Genomic DNA, 27870 nt, shown 5'->3' with positions numbered 1-27870 from the left:
GAAACAAACCTAATAAACTGAATAAAAGTCAAACTGTGGTTTCCTCTGTGGGACAATTATTGAGAAGGTAGATAAATAAGCTTTCTTGAATCCTGAGAACCTCTGTTCATCGGGGTGTGTACGTAAGTGAAATTTCATCAAGCTGTACACTGAAGATTAGCACATGTGCATATTAGTGTATTTTTGCTTTACTGAAACAGCAGAAAATGATAAGGGATAAAGGGGAAATATGATGGGAAGGGGAAAGTGCACCTAGATGTACTGAAGAAGCACAAACCAATTAGTTTTCATCTTTCTCAAATAAAAGAGCAGAAAAATCTGTTGGAAAGTGTCAAATGTAAACCTTCCTCCACGAAAACAGGATGATGTCCTGGTACCTAATTTTCCTTACCGTCCACAGCCCTTCTTGTTTGAGATACCAGAGGACTTGCAGAGATGTCTGTGCCCTGCAGCAAAGTGACGTGATGGGCTTGCACGCGACACAGATTAACGATCCTGCTCTGAACTCGGGCCCCTCTACAGAGCCAGCTGACATGCCAGAGGGGCTGTCCTATCAGCAAAATGACAATGCCGGAACTTGCCAGAGAACCTAAGAAGCTGTGTATGACCGTGACGGGGGAACTGATGGGGGAACTGACGGAGAGGTCTACGGAGCTGCTGCCTCTGATGTTACTGAGGTTAAAGCATTTAATGTTCTGTTTCAAGCCAGTTCTGACTGGTGAAAACAAGCTGGACACAGAAGCCCACCAGGCCCCTACGTGTGTCTCCAACCTGTGGCCCCACTAAATGAAGGATAATAGCTTCTTCCCGCTGCCTTCCAATTCTCATGCAAGCTCTCTGTTTCAGACAACTCTAACCTGGGACTGGATAAGGAAATGATTCTAAGAAATGGAGTCCCAACCATGTCCAAACTAACATACATAAGCCAGCTCAACTAACTTTACTTCTAGCTTTCTTGTCACAAGGTCCCTTTTTAAACTCAAAACACTGGGTCCAATTCCCAGCCACTAACAAGGACAAAGAACAAAATACAAAAACAACGTATTAGATACGACTCTCTTTCGAGATCTTTGCACTTATTAATTTCTGCTGAAATGACTTACTAGACAGGAAAAGGTTTTAATAGTAAAAACTGATAATTTCAAAAACTTTAGGTTCTTTTACTTAAAAAAAAAAAGAAAAGAAAAAAATATTGGGTAGGCAATTTCCAGTGTCTCCCATACTAGATCAAAATGAAATTACCAATTACAAGAAAAAAAAATCACCAAAGAAATTACAAATACCAAAGCGTTGATACCATTATGACTGCACACCTGGGGAACAATGAGCATTAATTAGATATTAATTTTTTTTAAAAAACCACCCCTGCCTGATGAAAAACACCTTAAACCCCCTGTGGGTCCAAAAGATTCTGTAACATAAAGAACGTTTATATCTCGGCTGAAATAAAGGTACATGTAATAAAATGTGGTTAGAGCTAAAAAGGTATTAGAGGAAAATTTATCACCTGAAATAATTCATATCAAAAAACGGAAACTGACTATCAATGAGCCAGCAGTCCACTTTACAAGTGAGGTCCTGATCTGTGCTTCTCTTGTGAATTTTCTTATACACCGGAAGTGACATTCACAAAGGCATTCCCACAGGGCGTACGGACACGGGTTTCTCTCAGCTATGAGTTCTCAAGTCGTCAAACAGATAAGCAACACTTTTTTGCTTTCTTACATTCACGGTGCATCTCCACAACGTTCCAGCTATGCTACGAGGTGAAAACGCCTTGCAGACATTCCCACATTTCTTACCATTTACACATTTTCCCTAGAGTGAGTTTTCACATGTCTTCGAAAGTAGGCAGGACACACGAAGGCTTTCCCACATTCCTTACATTCATATGGTTTCTCTCCAGTGTGGCTTCTTACATGTCTTCGAAAGGATGAGGGACAACTGAAGGCCTTCCCACATTCCAGACATTCGAAGGGTTTCTCTCCTGTGTGCATCCTTGCATGGACAGTAAGGTATGAAGAATGGCGAAAGGCTTTCCCACATTCCTTACATTCATACGGTTTCTCCCCAGTATGTGTTCTCATGTGGATCCTCAGAGCTGAGGGGTAAATAAAGGCTTTGCCACATTTCTTACATTCATAAGGTTTCTCTCCAGTGTGAGTTCGTATATGAACTGTCAGGTGGGAAGAACTAATAAAGGCCTTCCCACATTCTTTACACTCGTAAGGCTTCTCTCCAGTGTGAGTTCTTAAGTGTTCAGTGAGGGACGAGGAACGGCTGAAGGCCTTCCCACATTCCTTACATTCATATTGTATCTTCCCAGTGTGATCTCTCACGTGTGCTCTGAAGGATGAGGGACAACTAAAGGCTTTTCCACATTCCTTACATTCATAGGGTTTCTCCCTACTTTGATTTTTCACGTGCGTATTAAGGGAAGTGGGAAGATAGAAGGCTTTTCCACATTCCAGACATTCATAGGGTTTCTCTCCAGTGTGTTTTCTCATATGGATACTTAAGGAGGAGGGACAGTTGTAGGCTTTCCCACATTCCTTACATTTATAGGGTTTCTCGCCTGTGTGTGTTCTGACATGTACAGTGAGTTTTGAGGATTCACTGAAGGCCTTCCCACACTCTTTACACTCGTAAGGTTTCTCTCCGGTGTGAATTCGTATATGTATTATGAGGTGAGAGGAAGAACTAAAGGCCTTCCCACATTCCTTACATTCATATGGCTTGTCTCCGCTGTGAATTCTTTTATGTTTGGAGAGTGAGGAGGAACAACTAAACGCCTTCCCACATTCCCTACATTCATAAGGCTTATCTCCACTGTGAATCCTTTTGTGTTCTGTCAGGGATGAAGAACAGCTAAAGGTTTTTCCACATTCCTTACATTCGAAGTTCATCTTTCCAGTGTGAATCTTCATATGTGCCCTAAAGAAGGAAGAACAACGGAAGGCTTTTGTACATTCTTTACATTCATAGGGTTTCCCTTCGGTGGGATTTTTCACATGCTTCTTAAAACAAGCAAGAAAATGGAAAGCTTTCCCACATTCTTTACACTGATAGGGTTTGCTTCCAGTGTGAGACCTGATGTGATTCTTAAGGGACAAATGATCCGTGAAGGCCTTTTTACACTCATGGCATTCATAGGACTTTACTTCAGTAGTTCTCTTGAGTACATTCAGATGTGAAATTTGGCCCAAGGCTTGTCCACACCGATTCTCTTCATTGCATTCATAGATGTTCTCCGCAACTGGACTTCTTTTAAAAATAAAAGCACATTATTAGTAATAAATAAACTTTTATCATTTTCAGTGACTAGGTACATTTTCTGCCCTGTCAAGTTACAAGTTCAAAGTTCTCACAGAAGGGTCTACAATACCCAATATTATCACTGAGGTTTTCTTGACATACAATTTTTCTGATAATTGCTTACAACTGAACTCTGTGTCAAACACTGAAGATCGCAATGTTTTTTTAGGGAAAAAAAAAATCTTGGAAAAATTCTTTATGAAATCACAATGTTGGAACAAATTCTAGATAAACATTTTTTAAGTTTTATGACATCTTAAGATTCTCTCCTGAGGCATTACTTTTTCTTTTATGAATGGCACTCACCTCAAATGTCTCTCATGGTTTTTGTTCTGATGACAAATACCCTGGTATTCCCAGTTTTTGTGTAAAATGGATGAGTGAGAATCATTCCTTTTGAATCTCACTATTTTCTGTTCATTGGATATTTCTTGCCCATAAATATCTTGTGGAGCTACTGATTCACTGGTTTTAAGCTGAATCTCAAAACCTGAAACAAAAAAGTACAGGCACCTATAAGCAAGGGACTTCTGGCAATGTGGCTGTTTCAAGACTTTGGTAATACGCAGAAGGGTCAAAACGGTAAGCAAGAAATTATTCCATGGAGACTGAGACTGATAGTAACACAAATAAGGTACTATTAGGAAAACAAGGGGGACTTGGCTGGCTCAATTGGAAGAGCATGCAACTCTTGATCTTGGGGCCATGAGCTTGAACCCCACGTGGGGTATAGAGATTGCTTCAATAAATAAAACTTAAAAAGGAAAACAAAATAAAAAGGAACCAGTTCCCTCTTAAAGTGCATATGACCAAATACTAACTTACAAGAAGAAGTACGGGCAATATTTCAGGAACAAGGGAAGGGTGAGAATACCGATAAAAGTCAAAATAGTAATCCAAGATGGCTGGGAGATCAGACTCCTCAAACAAAACAAAGTTTTGCTTTGCTTTTATTTGATTTTTCCAAACCTAATATTCCCCCAACCAGGACAGTTTTTCCCAAGGACCCTTGCCTTCCTGGTGCTCCCCCTGGACAGGTCCTCCTTCCACTGTCTCCAGGTCCTCCTCTTGTTTCCACTGGGAGATCAGATATGGTGTGTGTAGTGGATACCCTGTTAATGCAGAAAGGCTTATCATGAGGGAAAACAATGATGATCCATAAACATTTCCATGAGACGGGGTCAAAATTTTGCTCTCCTGATACTGTAACAATGGGAAAGAATGAACTGAATTTCTACAAAATGTCAAAAGTTTTTTTTTAAACCAGGGGCGGAGGGGGGAGTAGACAATGACAAAGACAATGACACAGCCTCTGATTTCTAGAACTGATGTGACATTCATTATCTAAACTTTAATATTAGAAGCTCATGTGATACAGCCAGGCCATTTTGTTCTCCTATTGCACGTTAGTAATCTCACAGAATACCAACCTTAAACAAGATTACTCTGAACATGATAACTTTTTTTTTTTTAAGATTTTATTTATTTGACAGAGATACAGCGAGAGAGGGAACACAAGCAGGGGGAGTGGGAGAGGGAGAAGCGGGCTTCCCGCTGAGCAGGGAGCCCAATGTGGGGCTTGATCCCAGGACCCTGGGATCATGACCTGAGCTGAAGACAGATGCTTAACTGCTAGGCCACCCAGGCGCCCCTAGACCATGATAAAATTAAACAAATCAAGGCCACTACATAATTTAATCTAAGGATGACTCACCCAGTCACTGTGCACCTGACAAAATACTTAATAATAAAATGTCTACCTATTTGGGCAGCATCCAACTTAAAGTGACCACCTGTGGACTGGGTTGAGCAGTGTCCCTTGAAAATTTATGGCCAAACAGAGCCATGAAACAGAACAGAGAGGCAGAAATAGACCTACATATGGTCAGCTGATATTTGACAAAGGAGTAAAGGCAGTATGTGGAGAAGATAGTCTTTCCAACAGAGACGGAAACAAGCCATCAACATGCAAGAAAATGAATCTAGACACAGACTTTTACATTCGTCACAAAATCAACTCAAAATGGGGACAGCTGGGTGGCTCAGGTCATGATCCCGGGGTCCTGGGATCGAGCCCCACATCGGGTTCCTTGCTCAGCAGGGAGCCTGTTCTCCCTCTCCCTGCCGCACCCGCTGCTTGCACACATGCTCTCTCTGACATATAAATAAAATCTTAAAAAAAAAAACAAAACTCAAAATGGATCAAAGAGCTAAATATAAAATGCAAAACTTTGAAACTCCTCAAAGAAAACATCATATGAAAAGATATCTGAACATGTCATCAGGAAAATACAAATTAAAACAATGAGAAACCGCCACACCTTAGATCACCTATGAGAACTGCTAAAATCCAGAACACCGACAACAAATGCCAGCAAGGCTGTGAACAGGGGCTCTCATTCACTGCCGCGGGGAATGCGAGATGGTCCAGCACTTAGGGAGACAGTCCGGCAGCTTCTTACAAAACTAATCTTACCATATGATCAGCAATCACACTCCTTGGAATTTACCCAAAGGAGCTGAAAACACCTCCACACAAAAACCTGCACATGCAGGTTGACTGCAGCTTTATTCACAGCTGCCCAAACTTAGAAATGATTAAGATGTCCTTCAGCAGGTGAATGAATAAAACCGTGTTATACCCAGACAATAAAATATTATTCAGAACTAGAAAGAAAAGAATTATCAAGCCATGAAAAGACACGAAAGAAGCATAAATGCACATTACTAAGTGAAAGAAGCCACTGAAAAAAAATCTATATAGTATATGATTCCAACCACAAGACATTCTAAAAAAAGCCAAAACTATGGGAAGAGTAAAAAGATTGGGGGTTGCTACAGGTTAGTGGGGAAGGAGATGAACTGACAAGGCAAAGAGGACTTTTAGGGCCGTGAAAGTACTCTGTATGATACTCTAACGATGAATATGTACCATTACATATTCATTCATTACATTACGTCTTTGTCCAAAGCACAGAATGTATTCTGTGTTGAATGATGGACTCAGGGTGATGATGATGATGTGTCAGCTCAGGCTCATCAACTGTAACAAGTGTACCACTCTGGCAGGAGATGTGGATAGTGGAAGAGGCTATACCTCGATGGGAGCAGGGTATACAGGAGAGGTCCCTGTATCTACCACTCACTTCTGCTCTGAATCCACAACTGCTCTAAAAAAAGTAAGTGTATCAAAATAAAATAGCCTGTCCCTTCTTGAAACCTCAGAATGTTATTTTATTTGGAACTAATGTATCTTATCTGGAAATATGTAGCTATAATCAAGTAAAGATGGAATTATACTAGATTAGGGTTGGTCTTAAATCCACTGAGCAGTGTCCTTTAAAGGAGGGGCATAGAGACAGAGGGAAGAGGGCCATGTGAAGATAAAGGCAGAAATCAGAATGATCCAGCTGCACGGGGCGCCTGGCTGGCTCATTCGGTAGAGCATGCCAACTCCTGATCTCAGGATGGTGGGTTCCAGCCCCACGTTGGGTGTAGAGATCACTTGAAAATAAAATCTTAAAAAAAAAAAAGAAAAAGAAAAAGAAAAAGATATCGCTGCAAACCAAGAAATGCCAACAATTGCTGGCAACCACCAGAAGCTAGGGAGAGACCAGGAGAGACTTCTGCCATAGAGCCTTCAAAAGGAGCATGGCCCTACTGACCCCCAGATTTTGTACTTCCAGTCTCCAGAAATGTGAAAGAATAAGTTTCTGCTGTTTTTAGCCACAGTTTGGGGTACTTTGTTATGAAAGGCCTAGGAAACCAATACAGCCTGCTTCCAAGACCCATCTCCAAAGCACTCACCCAAAGTACAAACCCAACAATATGTACTTTTTAACACCTTCATTCTGAAACATACCACAGCTCCCCATGTCATGTGTCCTCTCTCTCTGCACTAATAACCCCTCTTGTTTACAGGTATCTTTCTGAGTAAAGAGCATGGATGTCAGTAAAATTCTCATAAGGACCCAAACCACAAACCTCTCTAAGGCCCAAAGTGACCCCTGAAGTCTGTGCCCGCACTTCTAACACTTAATAAGCCTCAAGACTTTTAGCCACAAGAAAAATAAAAAGACAGGGATGCCTGGGTGGCTCAGTCAGTCAGGCATCCACCTTCAGCTCAGGTCATGATCCCAGGGTCCTGAGATCGAGTCCCACATCTGGCTCCCAGCTCAGCAGGGAGCCTAATGCTCTCCCTGCTTGTGCTCACTCGCTCTTTCTCTCTCTCTGACAAATAAGTAAATAAAATCTTAAAAAAAGAAAAGAAAAAGAAAAAGGCAGTTCACTATACACGTTTATTGTCATGGTGAAGCCATCAGACTCTAAGTTCTTTGAGACCTGTGACAATGTCGGTCTTATTTACCAATTCGTTCCAATTCCTCAGCCTAAATCCTGGAACAAGATCAATTAGTGAAATTATTTTCTAAACAACTAAATGAAGGAATGTTGCCATTCTTACCTAGTGAGGCCAGGTTCTGAAAGTTTTCCAGCATCACATCTCTGTAGAGGCTCCTCTGAGCCAGATCCAGCAGAGCCCACTCCTCCTGGGTGAAGTCCACAGCCACATCCTCAAAGACCACGGAGTCCTAAAACATCCCAAATATATTCCTTTCAGAAAGGTGCCTACTCTCCCCACGTGTGCAAGAAGATTGATGAGGTTGCTAACATTAGGGAACTGAGAATCAATTCATAGGAAGTTCTGAAAATTTTTTTTTTTTTAATTTTATTCATGTGACAGAGAGAAAGCCAGAGGGAACACAAGCAGGGGGAGTGGGAGAGGGAGAAGCAGGCTTCCCGCAGAGCAGGGAGCCTGATGCGGGGCTCGATCCCACGGCCCTGGGATCATGACCTGAGCCGAAGGCAGACATTTAATGGCTGAGCCACCCGGGTGCCCCGGAAGTTCTGAAGATTTTATGGTCTCCCAACATCTACCCTAGAGTTCAGACACCAGATCTTTCTCTTTCTATTCATTACATCCTTCCTAACTGACCCCATCCTGTCTCATGGATCTAACCACACTTCTAAAACACCAAATTTATCTCTCACACGGTTTGATGGTGACCAATTCCAGTCTTATAATGATCTAAGACAGTCCAGAGCCAATAGCAGAAATGACAGAAATGCTCTAGAGATGAAATAATTTCCACACTGACACAAACAATTTCACCTGCTTCCTTCTTTCCCACCACAGCAATCAGCACAACATAAAAGACTGTGCCAAATTCAATTGAGATTTAAATGCATAAAAATACACTGAGGGGGGCGCCTGGGTGGCTCAGTGGGTTAAAGCCTCTGCCTTTGGCTCAGGTCATGATCCCAGGGTCCTGGGATGGAGCCCTGCATTGGGCTCTCTGCTCAGCAGGAAGCCTGCTTCCTCCTCTCTCTCTGCCTGCCTCTCTGCCTACTTGTGATCTCTGTCTGTCAAGTTAATAAATAAAATCTTAAAAAAAAAAAATACACTGAGGAACAGGGAGCATTCCCCTCCCCCCCTTTTTTTTTCTTCCCACAAACCTAAGGCCCAGGAGCCTTGCAAAAGTACAACTTGCAACTCAGGCCCACAGCTGGCTTGTACTCTAGGCCAGGGGTCAGCGAACTACAGCATATGGGCTAAATCCAGCCTACTACTTGCTTGTGTAAGTAAAGTTTTATTGGAACACAATAAAACATTTGTTTATGTACTGCCTGTGGCTGCTTTCAAACTAAATTCACGGTTTAATTGCAATAGAAACTCTAGAACCTTCAATGCCTAAGATATTTACAATGTGGCCCCGTAGAGAAAGAGATTGCTGACCACTGCTTTAAACAATTAGGAGGTCAAGGACTTGGTGGGATGGAAAATGCTTTTGGAGAATCATTAGCTTCTACCTACCTGTGTCATATTTTTCTGTAACTCAGCAGCTCTTCTTTCTTCTTCCATGTTCCCTTCATGAAAAAAGTCAGAGAACTGAGAGGTTAGAGCTAAAGCAGGAGAAAGAAAACACGAGAATCCAGGTCTCCCCACAACTTCCACAACTCATGAGCCTGGATGCTACAGCACATCCATTATGAGGGGCCACTTCCCTCAAAACACACACACACACACACACACACGTATAAAGCATATGCCCAAGACACCCAACCAAATACACACTGATCTTTTTTTTTTTTTAAAGATTTTATTTATTTATTTATTTATTTGACAGAGATCACAAGTAGGCAGAGAGGCAGGCAGAGAGTGAGAGGGAAGCAGGCTCCCTGCTGAGCAGAGAGCCTGACGCGGGGCTCGATCCCAGGACCCTGGGATCATGACCTGAGCTGAAGGCAGAGGCTTTAACCCACTGAGCCACCCAGGCGCCCCCACACTGATCTTTTAAGGAGGTGGAGTAATCTTACCTCCACTAGAGCTTAAAAAACAAAACAAAACAAAAAAACATTGCTGGGGTCCCTGCTAGTTTAAAAAGGTTAAAAATGGCTAAAAGTCCCATGTTCTAAGTTAACTGAAATCTAAAAAAGTTGAGCTGTCAGTTTTCCCATGATAATGGAAAACAAAAAACAGGAGACAATGCCTGCCACCATAAAAATACACACTGTGTCAAATCCCAAAAAGCACTTATAGCTGTGACTTCCGATGGCTCCACTCCCAGTATTTCTTACTTCTGCACCACTGGCAGGCTAACAGGAATTACTGTTCAGCCCCTGACCACTGACCCCTTCATGGGCTGCAGGGCCTCTGAAACTTGATTTTTGCGAAAAAGCCTCTGCCTTTGGACTAAACTCCACATGTAGGAGGCAGAGAAGACTGCCAAGCTGTGACTCTCCTGCTAAACTGTGCCTACACAGTACAGAAGAGCAGAGCAAAACACCAGAAGTGAAGTTAGTAACATGTCATCTCCAACAGTGGCATGTGCAGCTCTAGTACATAAATTTAAAATAACAAAAACACAACAGTTTTTCCCATGCAGTGGATCCAGTAGGACATTTTTTTTAAAGATTTTATTTATTTATTTGTCAGAGAGAGAGAGAGAGAGAGCACAGGTAGGCAGAGGCAGAGGGAGAAGCAGGGTCCCAGCTGAGTAGGGAGCCCATCCTGGGCTCAATCCCAGGACCCTGGTATCATGATCCGAGCCGAAGGCAGCCACTTAACTGACTGAGCCACCCAGGCATCCCCCAGTAGTACATTTTAAAACTGATAAAAATCACAACATCCTTTACTAAATTAATAACGTGCCATTTGAGCAACTGTGATGTGAGAATGCTCTTCCAAAGAGCTTTTCTTTTGGAGAAGCTCTGCAAATCAGCTATTATTACAACCAGGTTATAGCTGAGAAATCTGAGAATCAATTAACCATACACTCAATGTTACCCAGTCAGAAAGCTGCTAAGGTGTATGTAACACAGGATGTATCACATAGACGCGTGTGTGAATGCAGGCCTGTCTGGCTTCAGAGCCTAAACTCCCAATGAGTCTACTTCTGAACATATACCCTACAGTTTAGTTGTTAGTGAGGCCGTTATAACTAACATGATGAGAGTCTAGCCTAGAATCCTGCTGTGCACTATGGAAAGTAGACAGATGAAGTATTCTATTTACATGTCTTATCTTGGGGCGCCTGGGTGGCTCATTTGTTAAGTGTCCAACTCTTGAATTCATCTCAGGCCATGATCTCAGGGTCGAGGGAACAAGCCCTGCATCAGGCTCTGTGCTCAGTGCAAAGCCTGTTTGTCCCTCTCCCTCTGGTCTCTCTCTCTCTCTGGAGAGAGAGAGATAAATAAATAAATAAATAAAATCTTTAAAATAAATAAATAAATGTTTTATCTTCCAGCTCCTCTTGACTAGGCTCCCTTTTTGGTCAAGGAAGCGTCCCTTAAGGCCCTTACCTCTTGCTCCTTTATTTCTTATTTACTTAGGTAATATTTACTCCAATCCCACTACATACAGTCACAGGGGATTTAGCACGGAACAAAACAGAAAAATCATGAAGGACACGGATGTTATAATCATGAGGGGGGGCAGTAAATGAACAAGATGTAAAAGGTGTGGCATACGATACATAATAATGCAGCCTGTTACAGGGATAAAGAGGCACACACACATTTATTTTTAGCCAATTAGGAATACTTTTGTGGCAGGGAAGCAGAAAATTAAAAGAAGTGTTGCAGATAACACTGGAAATCCACAGTTGGTGTGGTACATATATTCACGAATTTATGTGAATATCATCAACTCCCAGAGAAAATAAAACCAGTACGAGTCGGCTAATCATTAACTTAAAGGATGGAAAAAGAACAGCATAAAGGTCTAGAGAAATGAAAGTAGGACGAAATTAATATTTTAAAAAAACAAAAAGAATCATAAAAATGAACAATGTGCCCTTGAACACTATTGAAATCAACAAAGCTTTAGCAATCTTAACAGAGCATAGATAAAGAGTTATGAATGAGTCATAATCACAGATGTTGAAGAAAGAATACAACAAAAAAGTTAACAGAATATATATGAAAATGTACAGATACTGAATGAATTTCTAGAGAGAAATACAACTTTCTGGCAATGATCTAAAATAAATACAAAACTTAATTACATCCAGGGCGCCTGGGTGGCTCAGTGCGTTAAAGCCTCTGCCTTTGGCTCAGGTCATGATCCCAGAATTCTGGGATAGAGCCCTGCATCTGGCTCTTGCTCAGCAGGGAGCCTGCTTCCCCCTCCCTCTCTGCCTGCTTGTGATCTCTATCAAATAGATAAATAAAATCTTAAAAAAAAAAAATTACATCCAATCCTAAAAGGAAACAACAACAACAAAAAAAAACAGTACTTTAAAAAATGCTCACAAAGGAAATATGAATTACAAATTGTTTCACAGGCAAGTTCACCAAATAAGTAAAGGATTCATAATTCCATTGTAGGGGTGGAAAATACTGTTTTCCTGAGTGTTTCCAAGCCAAAAAAAGTACAACTCAAAACAAAACAGGAGGGAGCCTGGGTGGTTTGGCTCAGAAGATGATCTCAGGTCCTGGGACTGAGTCCCCCATTGGGCTCCTTGCCCAGTGGGGAGTCTGCTTCTCCCTCTCCCTCTCCCCAATCTGACTTCCCCATCCCCCACTCGTGCTCTCTCTCTCACTCACTCTCTCTGTCAAATAAATAAATAAAATCTTAAGAACAGGAAAGATCTCATTCACACATATGAATGCAAAATAATATAAAAGTATTAGTACAGTCAAGAACTGGATAGAGTATAATCATAAACCGAGTTTATTTCCTCCTAGTAATGAAAGTGGTTAAAAATGAATCCTCAATTAATATAATCATCACATTAATAGAAAAAGATCATATGACTCTTCCCCTTAGATACAAAATAGTGACCGATCTATATCCATATCCATTGCTGATCATTGCTGATCTGAGACCAAGAGACTATTGCTGGGGTCACCTAGGTAGCTCAGTTGGTTGTGGGACTTGATTTTGGTTCAAGTCTTGAACTCAGGGCTGTGAGATCTGGCCCAGGGGCCGGGTGGGGATCCCCCTACCCTCAGTGGGGAGTCTGCTTAAGATTCTCCCTCTCCCTTCCCTCATTCTCTCTTAAAAAAAAAAAAAAAAAAAAAAAAAAAAGTCGGACACTTAACTGAGCCATCCAGGTGCCCCATAAACATCCTATTTAAATGCTGAAATGATAGAATAATTCCCTCTGGGATCAGGAACAAGGCAAGGATGCAAGTTATATGCTATTCTAGTACTGACTGTCCACTGATGGACACTAGCAAACACACTAAAGAAATAAGAAAGCAAGGTACAGGAATAAAAGAGAAAACGCTGCAAATGACACATGATCTCATTCTCGGTGTGAAATTCAAAATAACCTACAGATAAATGATTAAAAATTATAGCTGCATTCGACGTTGAAGGGGGTTACAGAGATACTAAGTAATCAGTTCACGTTTATGTACCTGAATAAAATGTATCAAACTGATGCCCACAGGCAAGGTAAAATTCACGGATGAAAGATCTGCACCAGGAGGGGAAATGAGAACGGAGTGGAGGCAAACGTCATCCCGCGCTCACCGAACACGCCGAAATCCACTGACCAGCGTACAGACGAGGTGGAGGCGCTCGTCCCCGTGACCGAATGACAGGGATGCTTTTACTTTCCGAAAAGACAGCAGAGGATGCTTTGGAAGGCCGACTACAGAGGAAGGTGGTTCGCTAACTCTAGCCTGCAGCCGACTCACCCCCGCTGCTAGACGCAGCCCACAGCTCCTGATTCAGTGAGTTTGGAACCAGCCGCGGCAGAGGGGGGCCCCTCGTGCTGGGTTCCGGCTGAGGCAGGGGGCACGGCCAGAGCGGCCGTCCGCCCAATGCCGACCTCTCCCCCTCCCGGAGGCCGGACCTGGGGCTGGCCAGACCGAGTCCGGAAGGACGCGGCGAACCAGGGCAAAAAACTACCCCAAACGCGAGTGTGGCCCCGTGAAGCTATGGCCGCCAGCTCGCGCACGCGCATGAGCGCACTTCTGCTTCCGGTTTCTGAGCCGCGCACAACGTGAGGGGCGGGGCCTAGTGAGCTGAGCTATAAGGATTGGGAGTCAGGGGGCGGGGCAGGGGGCAAGGCAGGGGGCAGGGCAGGGGGCAGGGCAGGGGGCGGGGGGAGGGGCAATGACGGGAGGAGGTTGCAGGCAGCCGCGAGTACGAGAAAAATGCTAGTTTCTTCTTGCAGAGAGACGCGTGTGGGGCCTGAGGCTGGATCAGCGCAGGACTTGGGGTTGCACAGGGCTCCCAGGGGCTTCCGGTCAGTGGCGGGATTTGGCTGTTTAGGCTTGTGGGGAGGAGCTGGGGCGAGACAGCGCCTAGGGGCGTGGCTTAGTTGCGTATTCCAAAGGGCAGGCTTTAGGGTGGGACCAGTGCGAGGGGCGGGACTTGGTTGAAAATTCTTGGGGAGCTAAGGTCAAGGGGGTGGCCGAGGTGATTAGGGCTAGCGGCGGATGTATGGTTAGGGCCTCCCATCCCGGCTCCTGAGTCAGAAAACCGGACACTCATCAATTGCATTTGTACGCTTCTCCACGATGTCGTACACAGGACACAATACTTAGAACTTTGAGCCTATACCAATTCCCAGGATCTCCCATTCATTTTGTCCTCTCATTAGGTTTTTAGTTTTCCTTTTCATTGTTTTATCGATTACTGCTCTTGCAGAGAAGGGCGATTGATGTAGGTCCCTTTACGTGGAAAACTTGCTCTCCTGTAATATTTGTCAGTCCGTTATGTTGACTTTACATATAAATAACATTTTCTGTTCTTATTAACTCATTTAATTTTCTTCTTCTTGTTTGTGCAGGGCCTCTCAAATTGTCATAAAGTCGGAAAGAAATCAAGCATTCTTGTCTTTGTTATTAATGATTATCAAGAATCCTAGGTAAGCTAGGTTGTGTTCTTTATCAAGTTAATGAAGTCCCTTTTTAAAATCTGGTTTTATGAAGATGTTTTATCAGTTTTTGATCAGTGTCATCAAATGTGTATGCATCTATTGAATTGGTAATGTAATTTTGCTCCTTTAACTCTCTTTATGATATCGTATCTGTATAAAATATTTAATTCTGCATGACTCAATGAATCTATACCTTTTAAAAATTGGTTTCTCGGTTTCCTAGCTTGCTTTTATGGAAATAAAACTCTAGAGTATAAAAGTATTTTCCTATCTGAAGCTAGAACTCAATCACAAGAGGAAATTTGGAAAGAACCCAAATACATGGAGACTAAACAGCATCCTTCTAAAGAATGAATGGGTCAACCAGGAAATTAAAGAAGAGTTGAAAAAATTCATGGAAACAAATGATAATGAAAACACAATGGTTCAAAATCTGTGGGACACAACAAAGGCAGTCCTGAGAGGAAAATATATAGCGGTACAAGCCTTTCTCAAGAAACAAGAAAGATCTCAGGTACACAACCTAACCCTACACCTAAAAGAGCTAGACAAAGAACAAGAAAGAAACCCTAAACCCAGCAGGAGAAGAGAAATCATAAAGATCAGAGCAGAAATCAATGAAATAGAAACCAAAAAAACAATAGAACAAATCAACGAAACTAGGAGCTGGTTCTTTGAAAGAATTAATAAGATTGATAAACCCCTGGCCAGACTTATCAAAAAGAAAAGAGAAAGGACCCAAATAAATAAAATCATGAATGAAAGAGGAGAGATCACAACTAACACCAAAGAAATACAGACAATTATAAGAACATACTATGAGCAACTCTACGCCAACAAATTTGACAATCTGGAAGAAATGGATGCATTCCTAGAGACATATAACTACCACAACTGAACCAGGAAGAAATAGAAAGCCTGAACAGACCCATAACCAGTAAGGAGATTGAAACAGTCATCAAAAATCTCCAAACAAACAAAAGCCCAGGGCCAGATGGCTTCCTGGGGGAATTCTACCAAACATTTAAAGAAGAACTAATTCCTATTCTCCTGAAACTGTTCCAAAAAATAGAAATGGAAGGAAAACTTCCAAACACATTTTATGAGGCCAGCATCACCTTGATCCCAAAACCAGACAAGGATCCCATCAAAAAAGAGAACTACAGACCAATATCCTTGATGAACACAGATGCAAAAATTCTCACCAAAATACTAGCCAATAGGATTCAACAGTACATTAAAAGGATTATTCACCACGACCAAGTGGGATTTATTCCAGGGCTGCAAGGTTGGTTCAACATCCGCAAAACAATCAATGTGATACAGCACATTAATAAAAGAAAGAATAAGAACCATATGATACTCTCCATAGATGCTGAAAAAGCATTTGACAAAGTACAGTATCCCTTCCTGATCAAAACTCTTGAAAGTGTAGGGATAGAGGGCACATACCTCAATATTATCAAAGCCATCTATGAAAAACCCACCGCAAATATCATTCTCAATGGAGAAAAACTGAAAGCTTTTCTGCTAAGGTCAGGAACACAGCAGGGATGTCCGTTATCACCACTGCTATTAAACATAGTACTAGAAGTCCTAGCCTCAGCAATCAGACAACAAAAGGAAATTAAAGGCATCCAAATTGGCAAAGAAGAAGTCAAACTATCACTCTTTGCAGATGATATGATACGATATGTGGAAAACCCAAAAGACTCCACTCCAAAACTGCTAGAACTTGTACAGGAATTCAGTAAAGTGTCAGGATATAAAATCAATGCACAGAAATCAGTTGCATTTCTCTACACCAACAACAAGACAGAAGAAAGAGACATTAAGGAGTCCATCCCATTTACAATTGCACCCAAAACTATAAGATACCTAGGAATAAACCTAACCAAAGAGACTAAGAATCTATACACAGAAAACTATAAAGTACTCATGAAAGAAATTGAGGAAGACACAAAGAAATGGAAAAATGTTCCATGCTCCTGGATTGGAAGAATAAATATTGTGAAAATGTCTATGCTACCTAAAGCAATCTACACATTTAATGCAATTCCTATCAAAGTACCATCCATTTTTTTCAAAGAAATGGAACAAATAATCCTAAAATTTATATGGAACCAGAAAAGACCTCGAATAGCCAAAGCAATATTGAAAAAGAAAGCCAAAGTTGGTGGCATCACAATTCCGGACTTCAAGCTCTATTACAAAGCTGTCATCATCAAGACAGCATGGTACTGGCACAAAAACAGACACATAGATCAATGGAACAGAATAGAGAGCCCAGAAATAGACCCTCAACTCTATGGTCAACTAATCTTCGACAAAGCAGGAAAGAATATCCAATGGAAAAAAGACAGCCTCTTCAACAAATGGTGTTGGGAAAATTGGACAGCCACATGCAGAAAAATGAAATTGGATCATTTCCTTACACCACACACGAAAATAGACTCAAAATGGATGAAGGACTTCAATGTGAGAAAGGAATCCATCAAAATCCTTGAGGAGAACACAGGCAGCAACCTCTTCGACCTCAGCCGCAGCAACATCTTCCTAGGAACATCGCCAAAGGCAAGGGAAGCAAGGGCAAAAATGAACTATTGGGATTTCATCAAGATCAAAAGCTTTTGCACAGCAAAGGAAACAGTTAACAAAACCAAAAGACAACTGACAGAATGGGAGAAGATATTTGCAAATGACATATCAGATAAAGGGCTAGTGTCCAAAATCTATAAAGAACTTAGCAAACTCAACACCCAAAGAACAAATAATCCAATCAAGAAATGGGCAGAGGACATGAACAGACATTTCTGCAAAGAAGACATCCAGATGGCCAACAGACACATGAAAAAGTGCTCCACATCACTCGGCATCAGGGAAATACAAATCAAAACCACAATGAGATACCACCTCACACCAGTCAGAATGGCTAAAATTAACAAGTCAGGAAATGACAGATGCTGGCGAGGATGCGGAGAAAGGGGAACCCTCCTACACTGTTGGTGGGAATGCAAGCTGGTGCAGCCACTCTGGAAAACAGCATGGAGGTTCCTCAAAATGTTGAAAATAGAACTACCCTATGACCCAGCAATAGCACTGCTGGGTATTTACCCTAAAGATACAAACGTAGTGATCCGAAGGGGCACGTGCACCCGAATGTTTATAGCAGCAATGTCTACAATAGCCAAACTATGGAAAGAACCTAGATGTCCATCAACAGACGAATGGATAAAGAAGATGTGGTATATATACACAATGGAATACTATGCAGCCATCAAAAGAAATGAAATCTTGCCATTTGCGACGACGTGGATGGAACTAGAGGGTATCATGCTTAGCGAAATAAGTCAATCGGAGAAAGACAACTATCATATGATCTCCCTGATATGAGGGAGAGGAGATGCAACATGGTGGGTTAAGGGGGTAGGAGAAGAGTAAATGAAACAAGATGGGATTGGGAGGGAGACAAACCATAAGTGACTCTTAATCTCACAAAACAAACTGAGGGTTAATGGGGGGAGGGGGATTGGGGGGGGATTATGGACATTGGGGAGGGTATGTGCTATGGTGAGTGCTGTGAAGTGTGTAAACCTGGCGATTCACAGACCTGTACCCCTGGGGATAAAAATATATTATATGTTTATAAAAAAAAATCCCCCTGATATATGAAAAATAAAAGTATTTTCCTAATTTTCTTCCACATTTTATTATTTTTAAAACTTTTCAATCTTTACTCTTCCAGGAATGCATTTTGGCATGTAGTGTGAGGTGGACATTTGTTATGTTAACAAGCTGGACTCTGTATATTGGCCCCTAGGTTTATTTCTTCACTATAGGCTAAAACCCATTAACTCAAAAGCCCGGAGCCAAACTCAAACTCAAACTTGTGCATATCCAAAATGGCCCAAACAAGCACATTTTTAGCTATTCAGAGCCTCCCTGCTTTACATACTCTGTGAAACCATCACCCAGCATCTACTGAACATTGGTAAAATAGAGACTTGTGATTAGAAGACACTGAGCTGCTGTGGCCTGTCAGAGCTCTCCGACCACTCCATTCTGCTGAGCAGGCTCCCTCCCAGATGCCATTCTGCCTCAGGGGTTCCCTTGCTCTCTTCCCTTCTGGATGGTGGCTCCTGAACCATAAACCTTTGGATGGTCCCATGGCTGGGACTTTCCCTCTCATGCAACTCTGTCCAAGTGCCACCCTGTCAAAGGAAAAAGAGCGGTGGATTTAAGGTGGTAAAACATTTTATTCAGTACTATTGCAGCATGGAAAAAGAGACCTCAATATAGATCCAGGTTCAATTACGAATATATAGCCAAGGGGCATGTTGGAAGTTGATGGATGGAAAATTACTAAGGGGAAACATCAGAGATAAGAGGGGTTCCTGGATTCCTAAATCAACCTAACAGGACTCTTGCTGAAGGCAGGCCAGATGATTGGATATCCCCTGAGGGATGAGGAACCTGAGTAGATATCAAGGATGATCAGATATAGAGGATGGGAAATTCTAGCCTAACTGACTTGCTAAAATTAGACAATACAGAGAAGTCCAAAAGTCAAGATCTAGTGGCAGGGGATTTCAGGAGAGCCTGAGCAGAGTTTGGTGAAGAAGAGAATCTTTGTCAACCCAGTAAAGCTCATTGGATGTTACGGCTTCTTGTGGTCCTATCTTTTTCCTAGATCTGCCTCCAAATCTCTCAGATTCCCTACAGGAATCTGGTGATCGGGATAGGACTGAGGTAATCAGGAAAGAGGTATAGGGACCACACACTCAATAGGGCAATCAATCAGCAAAGCTATACTGGACAGCCTCAAGTGGTTGAAACTCTAAAACACCTCTCTTGTCTGTTTGGTGCTGCTCTGTGCTGTTTTACTCTGTACAGGTTTTGTGATCTCCCACTCTGTCTCATTAGCCTCACCAAGTGGTAGTGCAGGTGAAGCAGGCAGGCTGGTCCAAGGACTCGGAAGAGGGTCCCATGGGACCCGCCAAGAAGGTTCTTGGCTTCTCGAAGGACGGAAATCACACGCAAGCCAGAAAAAGTGAAAGCACAGTTTACTGAGTAGTGTAAGTGACAGAAAATAACAAATGGAGTGTATGGGAGACTTGAAAAGGAAAAGTAAGTGAGTCTTGTCCTTGGTTGGTTGGGGTTAGGGGTTGATATTGGAAAGGGGTCCAGAGTACATGTCTCTTGAGGGGACCAGGATAAGGTCCATTCAAAGGCAAGGGTCAGGTGAACAATAGGTATCATGGCAATAGGTAGGGGTATTGATGCCAGTATCAGCCGAGGCTTCTTCAAAACGAATGTCCTGGAATGTGTTTGGGATCTGGCTCTGCTTAGGTGTGATCAGGTGTTTGGGGCCTAGGACAAAACTCAGAGAATGATCAACTTCCTTGCATCCCCTTTGAAGTAGGAGTATAGCTTTTTTGGCTTATTCAAAGGTAAAATATTAAACATGAGTAAATGGGGCCTAACAGCAAAATAGCAGAGATAGAGCCAATCTAAAATGGAATCAGGGGTGCCTGGATGGCTCAGTCAGTTAAGCATCTGCCTTCTGCACAGGTCATGATCCCAGAGTCCCAGGACTGAGCCCCTCACCAGGTTCCCCATTCAGTGGGGAGTCTGCATCTCTTTCTGCCCCTTGCCCCACTCATGCTCACTCTCTCTCTCTCTTTCTCTCAAGTAAATATATGGGTGCCTGGGTGGCTCAGTTGGTTAAGTGACTGCCTTCGGCTCAGGTCATGATCCTGGGGTCCTGGGATCAAGTCCCACATTGGGCTCCCAGCTCCATGGGGAGTCTGCTTCTCCCTCTGACCTTCTCCCCTCTCATGCTCTCTCTCAATCTCTGTCTCTCTCTCTCTCAAATAAATAAAATCTTTTTAAAAAAATAAGTAAATATATAAAATCTTTTAAAAAATTTTTTATAAAAATAGGGGTGCCTAGGTGACTCAGTGGGTTAAAGCCTCTGCCTTTGACTCAGGTCCTGATCCCAGGGTCCTGGGATCAAGCCCCACATGAGGTTCTCTGCTCAGCGAGGAGCCTGCTTTCCCATCCCACCCCCGCCTACTTGAGATCTCTGTCAAATAAATAAATAAATAAAATATTTTTTAAAATATTTTATTTATTTATTTGACAGACAGAGATCACAAGTAGGCAGAGAGGCAGGCATGGGTGGGGGGTGGGAAGCAGGCTCCCTGCCGAACAGAGAGCCCAATGCGGGGCTTGATCCTAGGACCCTGGGATCATGACCTGAGCCGAAGGCAGAGGATTTAACCCACTGAGCCACCCAGGCACCCCCTAAATAAATAAAATAGTTTTTTAAAAATTTTTTTAAATAATGAAATGGAGTCCCTTCAGCTTCCCTACCTCCTGGGTATTTTAGTGAACCTATACTACTGGAACTGACTTTTGCAGTTAGAGGTATAGCTGCCTGGGGAAAGAGGTCAGCCTGCCTGTCTGGTCCCCACTAAGCAGCTGCTGGGCCTTGTAGGAATTATGGGTCCAAATAGGAAAAGGGGAAGAGTATCCACCTCTGGACCAGGGGTGGCCTGCCCCTGACCCCATCATGGGCTATAGCAAGAAGAGGTCCCCATGACCAGGCTGGTGTTTTGGGCTCCTCTGAGACAAGAGGATGTCCATGTCCCTGGGCATTGCTACAACAAGTTAATAAGCCCATAAGGCCAAGATGGCAGGTCTCCCAAGCACAATGAGCAGGCTTTAGCTGTCGTCCCCCCTCAGATCTGTTGTCAAGGACGGCATTCCAGTCCCTCCCCAGAGGAACATCGAGACCCCCAATTCTTGGGCCCAGCTAGCTAAAACATTACTTAAAATAACTAAAGTCAAAGAAGTTTATATCCCAGCCCTTCCCAGGGGCCCAACGAAGGTGGCTATTTTACTAGAGGAATGTTCTAGACCACGAGATGGGTGTTGGATCCTACTTAACTACAGCTTCTCACCAGGATGCCACCCAGAGGAGGAAAGAGCCCAGACTCTTGGGGGAGATGAGACATGACAGGGTACAGGATCCTGGGGAAAAAAAGGACTGGTCCCCTTTGCTGGAAAAAAAAATGAAAAAAAAAAGTACAGTGTCACCACTGTAGGAACTGAGATGATTTATCCTCTGCTTTGCCCGTGACCTTCCAAAAAGTAGTAAAAGACAAAAAAGGCGGGGCACCTGGGTGGCTCAGTGGATTAAAGCCTCTGCTTTCAGCTCAGGTCATGATCCCAGGGCCCTGGGATCGAGCCCCACATTGGGCTCTCTGCTTGACGGGAAGCCTGCTTCCTCCTCTCTCTCTGCCTGCCTCTCTGCTACTTGTGATCTCTGTCTGTCAAATAAATAAATAAATAAAATCTTAAAAAAAAAAGGACAAAAAAGGCAAAGGGGAAGGCAAAAAAAAAAAAAAAAAAAGGAAGAGGTGACTCTTGGAGGAAGAAATACACACCATCTCTATCTTTAAGGACCCAACCCAAGAAAGCAGTCCCTCTCCCCTACCCCAGGAAATGGATGTCTTGGGAGGAGGATTAACAATTATCAGCTTAACAAGTAAAATTGGCCCACTTTTGCTAAAAGATGATTCTGTCCTGGTTGTTCCTCCCAGACAGTCCCTTTCCCCATTATTGGAATAGGACCTGCTGAGCCAACCTCATGAAACAAGCCAAGAACTTTTGCTATTGGTGGGCACCAGCCTTTCAGAATGACTTAACTTTCCCCTATCAGTGGAGATGTCAGTATGCCCCAGGAGCCACTGACTGAGGAAAGGCACTGAAGGAGTTTGGCCCATCCTCGCTGATTTAGTGAAAGAAGGGACACCAATTACTGCCATTTCACCTTCCAGTTCCAGGTGCAACCTGTGCTTAAAACCACTAAGCATAAATGAAGCTGACCATAGACTATAGTGAAACATGATTATTCCCTTCATTAGAGCACCCCTGCCAGGTATCACTGCCTTAATGGATGACATTTGAGCCAAAGTTATAAATTTGGCTAATAATACGTTCTACTCAATAAAAGTTTCACAAGGGAGGAAGGCATCCTCACCCACTGCCCACATGCTGTGCTCTCTCACTCTCTCTTTTTTTTTTTTAAAGATTCTATTTATTTGAGAGAGAAAGAGATAGAGCATGAGCAGGGGTCCTACCTGGGGAGAGGGAGAAGCAGACTCTCTGCCAAGCAGGGAACCTGATGCAGGGCTCAACCCCAAGACCCCAAGATCATGACCTGAGTTGAAGGCAGATGCTTAACCAACTGAGCCACCCAGACCCACCCATGCTGTGCTCTCTTAAAGGCACTGTGGAACAAACTTGGACTTGCTGCCAATACCCAGGAAGTAGAACAAATCCCCTCAGACTAAATAGATAACACCAGCCACAAATGACCATCAGCTTTAACCTGTGCTCTGTGACTGTGACTCTTCCCCATAGCTGAAGAGCCCAATCTAGACCGCAGCTTAGCATATATTCTGCATTTCTCTTCTAAGGGGCAGGGGAAAAAGCCCCTTATCTCATCAGAACCTAGGAGGCAATCAGAAATTGTCTTCTAAAAAAAAAAAAAGAAAGAAATTGTCTTCTGACAGTCTCCCAGGGGAGGTGAGTGGGAGATGGCCTCATAGCTGCTCCTTCCAGGCCTCCCATCCTCTCATGTTCTGGGAGAATCACAAGGCATTCGGCCAACATTCAGACTGGTCGCAAGTCAAGCCTTTGCCTGCATGGCCTATGTGGATAGATACAAAGTCTCAGAGTGCCACCGCAGTCATTTCTCTACAGCTCTAGCCCCTGATTTTTCATGTATCTAGCTAAGAATTCTTTTTAGATTTTTTTTTTTTTTTTGGTGGTAGACAGAATAATGGCCCTGCCAAAGATGTCCATGTCCTAATCCCCAGAACCTGTGAGTGTATTACTTTGTATGCCAAAGGGGACTGTGCAGGTATGGTTAAATTAAGGTTCTTAAGATGGGGGGATTATTGGGGTGGGCCCAATGTAATCACAGGGATCTTTATAAGCAAAAGAGGGAGGCAGTAGGGTCAGAATCAGGAAGAAATGTGAGAATAGAAGCAGTGACCAAAATGATTTATGGTCATGAGCCAAGGAATGGAGACAGCCTCTAGAAGCTGGAAAGGTGAGTAAATGAATTCTCCCCTACAGTCTCCAGAAGAAACACAGCCCTGTGGACACACTGAATTTGGCCTAGTGAGACCCATTTCAAATGCCTGACCTTCACAACTATGAGATAATAAATTTGTTTTGGGCTACTGAGTTTCTGGTAACTTGTTACAGCAGCAATAGGAGGCTAACACGGATACTGTAATTAATTGTGTTCATAGTGGCTTATGCCAAAATTGATTGTTCTTTTTTTAAAGATTGCATTTATGTATTTATTTGAGAGAGAGTGAGCAGGAGGAGGGAGAGGGAGAGAGAATCTGAAGCAGACTCTGTCCTTTGCACAGAGCCCGATAAAAGGCTTGATCCCAAGGTGGTGAGATCATGACCTGAGCCAAAAACCAAGAGTCAGACACTTAACTGACTGAGCCCCCCAGGTGCTCCTGATTCTGCTCTTTTCGGGAGCTTCAGACAAGACCGACCAGGACCATGAGTCCCATAGCATGATGAGGCTACATCGAGGATATACTTCAGCCAGGCTCCCCATGCAGAGCCAAGCCAATTAAATCATTAAACTAGGTGCAGCGAGAGGTATTGGCAGCTGCGCAATGAAGACTGTGATGCGTTCACGTATACACCAAGATTTGAAAGCAAGTATTATTCAGTTAAGACGTGTAAGAGCACCAGGCTGGGGGGTAAAGCTAACCGCTCCTTGTCCAGCAGCCCGCCTAATCCCCGCTTCCCGCGAGGCCCCGCCCCTTGCGCTGTTCCCGGAGACCGGAAGAGCGCATGCGCGGGACGGCGGCCATCTTGGCCGCGCGCCACTCCCGCGCTTGAGGGACAGTCGTCGGCTCTCAGCGCCCGCCCTCGGAGCGCCTACGCGGGGAAGGAGGATCCCGAGAGGGAGGCGCGGTGTTGAGGGTCGCTTCTTCCGAGAGTCCGGGCAGGCTGGGCCGCTCGGGCGGCAACGGTAGCCCCAGGGGGAGGCGTGCCGGATAGGCCTTCCCTGGCCGCGGCGACTCCGGCTCCGGCGTCCCCCGCGCCCGGCGGCCTACGGTTGCGTTTCCTGCGGGCGGGCGCGCGGTGCGCGTGTGGGTATCGGTGATGGCATTTCGGTAAGTTCTTCGCTGGAGAGAGGGACCTCTGCAGGTTCCGAGGGAGCACGCGTGTGGGACACAAAATGCAGGCGTGAAGAGATTCGCCGAAGTACGTCAGCGCCCGGAGCTTCGAGTGCTGGAGCCCTTTGAGGGGCAGCGGGAGGCGGGCCGGTTGCCGTTAGCTGGAACTGAATTGAGCCCAAGTACGAGGAGTGTGGACAGGTGGGTTTTTCTTTCGGCTCTTCACCTGGAAATTCGTCCTTAAATCTGTGGCGGCAGTAAAATGAGCATCCGTGGAACCTTCATCCGCGTTCACTCCTGGCTGAGATTTTGTCTCCCGTCCTGGGTGTTGTTGTGATGAACCGATTAACGGCAAATGGCAGACATTCGCTTCACCCCTTCGCGGTAAGCATGCATCAGAACAGCCTTCTACTGAGGACGGCGCTCCACTGCCGGTCCAAGGAAGTCGTTCCATTTTTCCGAAAGTGTCTATTAAAGTTGCCAGCATTTTAAAAAAAAAAAAGTTAATTTTGGTTATTGAACGTTCCCGAAGAATATTATTGTAAGATGTTGGCATTCCAATATGATGTTGTTTTCCTGTGATTTCATATACTTATTTACTTTTAAAGATTTTATTTATTTGTCGGAGAGCGCAGGCAGGGGGAGCCGCAGGCCGAGGGAGAGGCAGGCTCCCCACTGAGCAAAGGACTCTGGGATCATGACCTGAGCAGGAAGCAGAGGCTTAACCGACTGGAGCCACCCAGGGGTCCCTTCCTAGGATTTCATTTAATTGTTTCTTGTAAAGTAGACTTGGTTCTAGAGCAGTACCGTCTAATACATATATATTGTGAGGTACAAATGTAATTTTTTAATAATTTTAAGTAGCCAACTAAGAACACTTTGAAGCCCTGAAATTATTTTTAGTGTGTTTAATCAACTTATCCAATTATCAATATAAATTTATAATGAAGTTAATGACTAATGTAGTTAATAGAGAACTATTAATGAGAAATTTTACATTTCTTTCCTTTTGTAATAAGTTGCTGGAACCCGGTGTGTACGTGGATCTCACTGTGGATGCTGAGTTTTCATTGGAAACTCGCCATCTGTATTTAGCTCTTACTGTTTTGCTGTAGAAAAAGCCCTCCAACTCCAGATTGTTCAAACATACTGAAGAGTTTTTTTGAGTACCTGAATCAATTTTATTTCTAAATTCTAATTAATTAAAATAAATCAAATTAAGAATCTAGTCCTTCAGTCGCACTAGCCACATTTCATGTTCTCAGTACCCAAAGAACCAGCCAGTGCCTGCCTGGTTAGACTGCAAATTTAGACATTTAAATGTTTCTGTATACTTTGTGCTGTAGCTCATCGGGAAGTGGGGAAGTGCAAGTTGTCCCATTGTTTATTAGGAATGAGAAGCATTTAGTCAAGGTGCACTTCTCTCATAGTCACAAATTTTTTTGAGGTAATCCTTGGGTGATACTTGGCAACAGGGGAATCTGTTTCCTAACAGCCTTTCATCCAAAGGTTTCGCCTCGCTTGTCAGTCTTTGCCTCAGTCTGTTTTTATGTGGGAGGGGGCAGGTTACAAAATCCTATTTTTCTTAATTCTGTCATTCCTTCTCCAATCTTTAGCTATGCAGCTTTCTTTTCCCACCTCCCCTGTTTTTTTTCTTTTTGGAATATCACAATATTATCTTGGACTTTTCTTTCATTCACTATTATTTTGACACTGAAACTGTCCCAAATTTGCCCAAGGGTAGTCCTTTTGAATCCTGTGTTCCTTCAACATGAATCCTTTTAGTCTTTAAACCCTATTAGTCTTTAGGTGTAAGATAAATCCCCAGTTCACTTTGTACTTTTTTTTTTTTTTTAAGACTTATTTATTTGGGAGAGAACACAAGAGGGGCAGAGGGAAAGAGAGAAGCATGTGGATGTTGAATGGAAGACACTAGGCACAAATTAATGCATGTCATGATTTTATATGAAGTTTAAAAACAGGCAAAATTATAGTGTTAGAAGTCAGAATAATGCTTCCATTTGGTGAGGAGAAAGGAATAATTTGTATGAGGTATATGAGTGCTTAGGGGTGGAGAAATTCATGATAATGTACTGTACACTTGTAATTCTACACTTGTTTGAATAATTCAACAAAACGTTTGAAAAATGAACTCAACTGTAATTTCCAAGTGTTTGAAATGATCAACAAAATGAACATAAAGCATAAGTAAAAAAAAAAATAGTATAAATAAGGAAGGAATTTTAAAAAGGCAACTTTAAGGGAAAACTAAGAGGTGTGAGGTTTTTTTAGAAAAAGAGATAGATAAACTTTGGGCAAAGTCTGATTTAGCATTCTACCTACTCAACATTTTATACCCTCTGGTAAGACTTAGGGGATTGGTCAGATCGCTTGCATGAGTGTTTCTAAGCTGCCAGTGAAGTAGAGCAGTATCTGAAATATATGCTGAGTTTATTTTGTTTACCATGGAATTGTTCTAGTGTTTTGGATCAAAAGTTAACTGTCACTTTTTAGGCAAATCAGATGTCAGTTTTTCAAGAGCCTTTTGAAATGGTTGTTTTTCTATTCTGTCTTTATTTTTTGCAGAGCTAGTACTGAGTTTGCCAAGAAAAATCCTTGGTGTATCTCTGTGTGTGTTGGGGAAGGCAAAGGATAATATTCCTTATCTGTTCGTATTTTTCCCCTAGCACTGAACACCAACTAATAGGATATGGATTTATTGTTTAGTACCTGCTTGGACCTTTGGAATGTGAAAAATGTAAGGTATTGAGGATTTTCTGTTAGTTCACTGAGCTCTCCTCAGTGCCAAGTGTATTATGTAACAAAGGGAAGGACCTTCATAAAAATTTGCTTAATGAATGAAGGCAAAAGCCGATATAAGGACTTGAAGGAAGGCAACTGGGCCTATGTGATTTTGCCAGCTGGAGGAGCTCAGA

At 43.0% G+C, this 27870-nt stretch overlaps 1 protein-coding gene across 2 annotated transcripts in view; it reads right to left on the bottom strand.

The window, feature by feature from the left end:
• Nucleotides 1-1475: 1475 nt before the first annotated feature.
• Nucleotides 1476-27870, bottom strand: part of LOC111162545 (zinc finger protein 699) — an 82956-nt gene continuing 56561 nt past the window's right edge. The window contains exons 1-6 of one of the 2 annotated variants that reach the window (XM_022527039.1): nt 13240-13613; nt 9188-9240; nt 7778-7904; nt 4329-4427; nt 3622-3805; nt 1476-3264 (exon numbers count right to left, since the gene is read on the bottom strand). In XM_022527039.1, coding sequence (XP_022382747.1) covers nt 1806-3264; nt 3622-3805; nt 4329-4427; nt 7778-7904; nt 9188-9235 — 1917 coding nt within the window. In that variant the 5' untranslated portion in view covers nt 9236-9240; nt 13240-13613 and the 3' untranslated portion in view covers nt 1476-1805. Of the gene's footprint in view, nt 3265-3621; nt 3806-4328; nt 4428-7777; nt 7905-9187; nt 9241-13239; nt 13614-27870 lie in introns of those variants that run through there. The other variant, XM_022527038.1, reaches the window with a different exon arrangement.

This window comes from Enhydra lutris, unplaced genomic scaffold (assembly GCF_002288905.1).
Source record: "Enhydra lutris kenyoni isolate GAN:26980312 unplaced genomic scaffold, ASM228890v2 scaffoldscaffold92, whole genome shotgun sequence".
Classification (NCBI taxonomy): domain Eukaryota; kingdom Metazoa; phylum Chordata; class Mammalia; order Carnivora; family Mustelidae; genus Enhydra; species Enhydra lutris.
This window is presented reverse-complemented; position numbering and strand designations above follow the sequence as displayed.